At 34.4% G+C, this 7,804-nt stretch overlaps 1 protein-coding gene across 1 annotated transcript; it reads left to right on the forward strand.

Annotated features, from left to right (window-relative positions):
- The first annotated feature begins 2,866 nt into the window (after positions 1 to 2,866).
- Positions 2,867 to 6,937, forward strand: LOC126673713 (uncharacterized). Its single transcript, XM_050367949.2, has 6 exons — positions 2,867 to 3,159; positions 3,242 to 3,282; positions 3,364 to 3,527; positions 3,824 to 3,923; positions 4,017 to 4,186; positions 6,081 to 6,937. The coding sequence occupies exons 1-6, from the start codon at positions 3,008 to 3,010 to the stop codon at positions 6,663 to 6,665; spliced, it is 1,212 nt and encodes a 403-aa protein (XP_050223906.1). The 5' UTR covers positions 2,867 to 3,007; the 3' UTR covers positions 6,666 to 6,937.
- The last annotated feature ends 867 nt before the right edge of the window (positions 6,938 to 7,804 follow it).

Below are 7,804 nucleotides of genomic sequence, written 5' to 3' on the forward strand. Positions count from 1 at the left end.
GCATTTTTGATGCTCTCATGCCGATCCGAAATAATACACATTCCCTCTCTCAATCCAAATGCTTCTCTTAAATTTTGAATAGACCATTCCCATGATTCATTATTTTCAGAATCTGCCACTGAAAACGCTAAGGGGAAAATTTTGCCGTTTCAATCTTGTGTACTTGCTGAGAGCAGTGTACCTCCATAAGCTGATTTAGAAATGTGCCATCAACTGCTACCAAAGGCATAAACAAAGTCCAACCTTTTATTGAAGCTTCTAAAGCCATGAACACGTAGAGAAAGTTGTTGTCTTCTTTAGTTTGTAATCTCACAAATGATCCTGGATTTGCAATTTGTAGGAGATATAAATAAGATGGCAACTTTGCAAATGAATCATCTGCTCTTCCTCTTATTTTTTCAAGAGCCATCTCCTTTGATCTATAAGCTTTTGTATAGTTGATGGTTACATCATAGTTTTCTTTCATGTCCCTCAATATATCTCGCGGCGTGTAAATTGTTTTTAAACTCAGATATTTTGACTTAATGCACTCTCCAATGATTGCTGATGTTGCTTGCCTTTGGTTGCTTGTTCTTGATTCTAATGGGCAAATGTGAACATTGTTCAACTTCCTTATCATGAACATTTTTGTTTTTCCTTTTCTTAAAGCTCTTAATTTCTAATCACATCTCTCATCTCAACAATCCAAGAAAAACTGTCTTGTACATGACTTTTTCACCATATATTAGAAGTGATTCTTTATCGCGTAGAAGCTCATAACTATGCTCAAAGTTTCTCTGTCTTTGTAAATATGCCCTTGATCAATTTCTGGATGTCTTCTATTCGATATCACATTAGCGTCATCAAACTTGCTCTCTATCGCTTCGTCCTCGCTATCAAAGTCATTACTCGCATAGTTCGCGCAAAGGACTGCCTCTGAATGCTACCGTCTGCTTCTCCATTAAATGACATCATTTCTGACGTTGTTTTTGAGGTTGAGGCAGCAGCTGTATGAATGCTTCTGATTTGGGTATTTGTCAACAATAAAGTCGAATCAAAGAAGTTGACGTCCCTTTGACTTATGGCAAATGATATGCATAATGGATACTTTGTGCAATCTCCATCTTGTTTTTTGATCTCTTTGTAAAAGAATAAAGTAGCATTATCTTGTATCTTCAAAGGTGGATATCCGTTCTTCACTTGATACTTGACTTCTATTTTAGTAGCTCTTTGGTTGCTTTCCAGTTGATTATTCAGTTTCTGTAGTAAACTAATGTAGTCACATACATTCGGCAAAACCATTCTAGTAACATCAAAATTGATGTAGTCCATACTCTGATTCCACTCTCCATCATAATGAATGAATACTGGAATATTTTCCATGTACTAAACAGAAAAACAAAAACAAAAAATATCAAAATATCAAAATATGTTTTGAACTTATTTCTAATAAAGATTTAACCATGACAGTTAAATTAAAATGCCATAAGCTTAATTTGCACACATTGCAGACATAATTAATAGAACTAGAAACAACTATATTCAAACATATCAATCATAAATTTATATAGAGAATTGTTATTTTGTATTTTTCTAAATCTTTCAATGAAAAACATTCTTATATATTGCCAGATGTAATTGCATAGTTATAACCTAGAAATTGATTCAAAAATTGCATAAAATAAAACTCATTCATCATAATTGTAATTTATTTAAAAGAAAAACCTAAAAAATTTCAGATCTCTTTAAATGGAATGGAAACTAAACCACAGATATTATAATGTGTTATTACAAATTTGAATCTAATGAAAAATTACTAAGACATTAATTGAGTAATTGATTAAATTTGAATCACGTACCTGAATTAGATGAGAGATTGAATGCTTGAAGTCAGAGATCTAGTTGAATAAACGGGACAAAGCTGATTAATTATTGAATTATCGGAACTTTTTGAAGAAATCAGCAGAAACCGGAACAATTTTGGAGATTAGCTGTCTGATTCTATATTTTTGTTTATCTTCAACTTTGATTTTTGAGGAATCTAATAAAATCGTCGTTGTTCATCGGAGAAGATGAAGATATTTAACGGTATTAGTCTGTTATGGTGAAAGGTATGTTTGCTATCTTTCAACCAAAAAATATATGTGCTAAAGTTTTAGTAGAAGAGTGTTTTTGAAAAGACCAAGCTCAATTCAAGCATATATGAACAAAGCCCTTAAAAATTTGAGATCAAATTAATCTTACCAAGCCAAATATCAAGTATATGGCAATCGAGATTGACTCGCTTACACCCCTCTAATTTTATCCTAGAGTTTCAAGTTTTAACCTCTCCTCCAATTGTAATAAAAATGAAAAAAAATATACTTTTAAACTACGCAAAAGTACAAAAAAACCATTGAATTTTTTCATTTGGTACAAATAACCCATCATACTAAAAAAAGTACATATAAACATCTGTACTCAATTTTTTTGGACGAATCACCACCTTGCTAACGGAGATGTGTAGCCCCGCTAACTTATTGCCATATGAGCAGCGTTATGTCATTGCCACATTCCAGGTGGATAATAATATATAAAAAAATTATTTTAAACCCTAAAACTAAAAACCTACGCTTCCCTACCGCCACTGCCACTCCAGTCAACACTCCATTTCTGTTGACAACCACCTCCACTCCCACATAGCAATCAGTTAACGGGGTTACACATCTCCATTAGCAAGGTGGTGATTCGTCCAAAAAAATTGAGTAAAGGTGTTTATATGTACTTTTTTTTAATATGATGGGTTATTTGTACCAAATAAGAAAATTTAATGGCTTTTTTTTTACCTTTTGTCTTTAAACTATTAAAAGAAAAAAAAATTCCTTTGAACCAATTCAAATAGATTTTGAATATAATAAACACAAACAAAACAACATTTCTTTCTTTAATTTTCTTCATGTTATCTTTACTATAAAAAATCTAGGGTTTTTACATTTCTTCTTTTCTTCTTCTTCTTCTTCCAATTTGCAAACTTTACAGTAAAATCTCAATGGATCCTCAAGGCCAACAACCACAGCAGCTAGATACGTCCCCTCACGGGGAAGAAGAAGATACCAATCTCCACTCTCGTGACGATAACACCAACAACAATAGAAATAAGCCGCTCTCTTTTTCTCACTCCGGCGACGGTGCTAGTCCCGGGTAATTCAATTATTCTTGTTCTTCTTCAATTTCTTTGTTAATGGCCGCATTTTGAGATTTTGATGAGTATTTTGGTTTGCAGAAAGATTTTTATCGGAGGATTAGCTAGAGAGACCACTGCAGGTTGGCATTTTTGTAATTTGTGTCTGATTACGTTTGTTCCTCTTTTTAAAGTTAAATAGTTTTATGTTGTTGTTTGTGCAGCACAATTTGTGAAGCATTTTGGTAAATATGGTGAAATTACTGATTCTGTTATCATGAAGGACCGTAAAACAGGCCAACCTCGCGGTTTTGGCTTTGTTACGTATGCTGATGCTTCTGTTGTTGATCAAGTTATTGAAGATTCTCATGTTATTAATGGCAAACAAGTAGGGTGATTAGGTTTTATGTGTTTTTATTTCAAATTTTTATACTATTAATATAGGTAGCACAGACACTTCATCAATTTACGTGTCCCGTTTCGGAAACGTTTCAGACACTTGACGTTTCACACATGAAACTTCATTCTTCACATAGGAAATGTTAAAATACCACCGTTTCGCCGTGCCCCGTTTCCCTGTGTCTTGTTTCTGCGTGTCCGTGCTACCTAGCTATTAATTACTAAACCCTTTCATTTCCTTGATTTTAGTTATTGTTTTGAATTTTGGAATTGGACCTTTTGTAGGTGGAAATCAAACGAACTATACCCAAGGGAGCTGCAGGTGCTAGGGATTTCAAGACTAAAAAGATTTTTGTTGGTGGAATTCCTACAACTGTGACTGAAGGTATATTGGCTACAATCTTTATGATGTTGTGTTGTTTTTGTTGTTCCCATTGAATGTCAATTGTTTCATACGTGGTCCTGATTTTATGGGTAGATGAATTGAAAGAATATTTTGCTCAATATGGTGAGGTTGTTGAGCACCAGATCATGCGTGACCATGCCACAAGTCGATCACGTGGCTTTGGGTTTGTTTCATTTGACACTGAGCAGGCTGTAGATGATCTTTTGGCTAGGGGAAATAAGCTTGAGTTTGCCGGAGCTCAGGTAGATAGCCAACTGTTCATTATCCTTTTTCTTTAATTATCTTTTGTGTGTTAAAGACTTAAAGATGAAACTATCCCTACAATTGGTCTTTTAATTCAATGAGAGAATAATGTTGGTGATGGTCCTTACAAGTTACAACAACGTGTTTTTGGAACTCTTTCTTTTCTACTTGTACCAAGTAGACAAATAGAGTTATATTAAAGAACTTTCTAAAGCCCCGGTGCGATCCATTTGTTTGAGATCATCATTCACCCTTTTTCCTTTGGACCAATAATATACGGCATAGAACTCTTGGATATGAGCTTATTGTAGACAATCCAGCGAAAAGGAATAAGATTTTCACTTGAAGACAATTAACAACATGAGGTGAATCCATGTAAAATAGTATCATTCAAAATTTGAGTAATTCATCCGCCATATCTTTATTTAAAAAGGGTTAATTACTATAAGCCCCATCTAATATTCCCCCCTCAATTTTGAAAATCCCTATTGTTTTCTTGACTTTAATGTTTTACATAAGAAATCCCCTTATAAAGGGAGATTTTAGTTAAAGAAATCAAAATTTGAGGGGGATATAGTAAATAGTTTGGACCTAAACTCATGGGGATAATATTAATCAACCCTATTTATTTATTTATTATATGGTTGAAAATTGAGGTGCATTTATCCTTTTGCATGTTTTAATTATTTAATAATATTGAAAGTTCAGTCAATGATAAAATCATCTTCGCGGTATGAACTTACTCATCAAGTATTTGCTAATACATTAAAATTCATATTGGGTTACCAGGGTTGATGTTTAGATATAATCTTAAACAAATGTAAACAAATTCTAATTGTTAACAGTCAACAGTAGGTGATTTACAACCTTTGTCATTTCATTTTCTATCAATTTGGTTGACATAATTAATTAAATTACTATCAGTTGAACAAGTACCAAAAATATCCTTCAGGAAGCTCTTCAATGTTGCTATTAATTCATGCCCTAGTATGTTGATAAAGACCGATATTTTTATCCCTGTATCTCTCACTTTCTCATTCTTGCATGTACTGCAAAAATATCAGCTCTGGTGGATCTATTGTTAAATTCAAGTTCTTTGAATCAACTGACATGTATCTCACTTTGATTATAAACTGACAAGAATCAATGGTTTGTAATCAAACAGAAACAAAATTCAAAATATAGTGATTGTGTAGCTATCTAAAGTTTACGCACCCCAGTTTATTTGCCAATCAAAACCTTTAGTCTGTGTAATGTAGGTATAGCATTGTGATCAGCATTAATAACATCATACAATTTTTTTCAAATTCAAAAACTTATATATTATGTTTTATTGCCTATAGCAAGTGTTAATACAATTCATAGAGGGTATTTTTGATTGCATTTGACCATCACTTTGTGGAAGCAACAAAATACTTATTAGCGTCAACGTGTAGAGTATTGGTTTATGCATTCTTGGATTAGCCTTGTGCTTTGAATGTTTCCAATATGTTGCAATCATGTAAAGAGCCTAATGGGTACATATATGTCAATTCGTGTCATGTTTATAGCAACAGCTGATGCTCTCTAGAACAAATTAACTCGAACTAATAAGAGTAACTTACCAGTTGTCGATAATGTGAACAATTATCTGCTTAATTAACTAGTGTTTTCTTTTCCAGTATTATGTTGATCCAATTGTGATTTTTTTATCGTCTGATTAGCTAGCTTTTTTTATGTGTGCTTCAAACTAAGATGTGATAGGCCCTTGTATATAGTTTGACCGCTAAGGATATAAGTTATTTAAAGGAAATCAATTTCTTCCAGTTTGTTAATTAAATTTTGTTTAGAAGGGCATGATTTTAATCCAACATCTTTTGTGTTTTACACATCAAGTTCATCTTCTTTTGGTAGGTGGAGATCAAGAAGGCAGAGCCAAAGAAGCCTAACCCTCCAGCACCTCCTTCTAAGCGTTATAATGATTCAAGGCCTGGATTTGGTGGTGGATTTAACGATACATATGATGGATTTGGAGGCAATGCCTTTGGTGGTGGGGGCGGTAGTGGTGGTGGTGGATCGTATAGGTCCGGTGGTGCCTATGGAGGTAGATCTGGTACCTACGGTGGATATGGCGGAGGCGAATTTGGTGGATACGGTGGTTATGGAGGCAGTGGCATTGGAGCGGCTTACAGAGGGGAGCCCTCTTTTGGATATTCCGGACGTTATGGTGGTGGCTATAGCAGGGGATATGAAATGGGAGGTGGTTACAGTGGTGCCGGAGAGGGTTACGGTGGATATGGTAGTGGTGGAGGATCTGGCAGTGGTTATGGAGGTAACTATAACTCTAGCCTCGGGGGTGGATACGGAGGCAGTGCCGGGGGCGGATATGGAGGGAGTGCCGGGGGTGGATATGGAGGCAGTGCCGGGGGTTCCATGTACGGAAGTAGAGGCGGATATGGAAGCACAGGTAATAGTAGATACCATCCTTATGGAAGGTAGAAGGGTATGAGAAAAATATTTAACTGTAACGGCTATTCGAATTCGTCACAGTGGTAGTGTTTTTGAGTTAAGCTATTTCAGGAGCTTGTGCTCTTAGTTTTTTTGTAGCTTTGGCAAGGTGGTGATTTTGCATTTTCTTTTTCCTTCAATTATTGAACGTTGAATCATATGTTATTCTCAAATTTTACAAACACTAGGATATCTAGGACATCATCATCCATATCTGTAGACTTTGATTTGGTTAGCGTTTATGAATTGAAAATTGTGATGTATTCTCACTCTCATTTTTAAACAACACAGATATATAGTCTTGGGATTGTACCCTATTTTATTTTATTATACATTGCAACAATGTGGACCATCTTAATATTTTGTTTTTTCTCTAATTGTCCTTTTAGGATAAATTATTAATATTAAGTGTGTTTATCTTATCATTTTCAGTTATAAAATATTATGACTACTGTGATTCTATTTATATTAATAAAGAGCTTAGCATTAAAATTATCTTGCAGAGCATCCTGGACTTATGCTGTCCTTTGGCAAATGTATATGAACCAGTCCAATGGGTTAAATGGTGATCTTTCACAAGACGTTATTTTAGATTTTGTTTGGGGGACGTGCACGAACTGTTTTTGTTTTGGATGTTGTCTACCAATGTGGCAGTCCCAAAAAAATTAAGAGCTTAGCATTTTTTTTTGAGGAAACTAGGCGAGGCACGGTAAAATGCTACATAATTTCAGTTTTACAGCGTGGCTTCCAATCCTTGCAAAATCATTGTACAAGTTGAACGGTGCTTGTTTTTTTTTTACGGTTGCTGCAATCAACGACATGGTGGTGCATGTTTATCCTATTTTCTTGAGTTGTATAATTTTTTATTCCGACATGGACGAGGCCAAGGCCGACGAAGACAGTGGTGTATGTTTTTCTCCTATTTTTTGAGTTGTGTAATTAATGGGTACTTTTTAAACTAATGGCTCACTGTTTCTCTCTAATTGCAGACAAATATAGATGTTGGTATTTTCATCTTTGAATGTTTTGACGTCTAAGGTGTTTGATAAAAGTTCTGACTGATTTATTAATTTATATTTACAGATCTTGAAAACATATATAGATGTGGTAAATCGATAATAAACTTGCAA

This window comes from Mercurialis annua, linkage group LG3 (assembly GCF_937616625.2).
Source record: "Mercurialis annua linkage group LG3, ddMerAnnu1.2, whole genome shotgun sequence".
In the NCBI taxonomy this organism is placed as follows: domain Eukaryota; kingdom Viridiplantae; phylum Streptophyta; class Magnoliopsida; order Malpighiales; family Euphorbiaceae; genus Mercurialis; species Mercurialis annua.

Excerpts from the sequence above, each read along its gene's own strand:
- LOC126673713 (XM_050367949.2), top strand. The coding sequence starts at position 3,008 with ATGGATCCTCAAGGCCAACAACCACAGCAGCTAGATACGTCCCCTCAC. Across the intron at positions 3,160-3,241 it reads GGCGACGGTGCTAGTCCCGG|AAAGATTTTTATCGGAGGAT; the intron begins GTAATTCAATTA and ends TTTGGTTTGCAG. Across the intron at positions 4,187-6,080 it reads TTGAGTTTGCCGGAGCTCAG|GTGGAGATCAAGAAGGCAGA; the intron begins GTAGATAGCCAA and ends TTCTTTTGGTAG.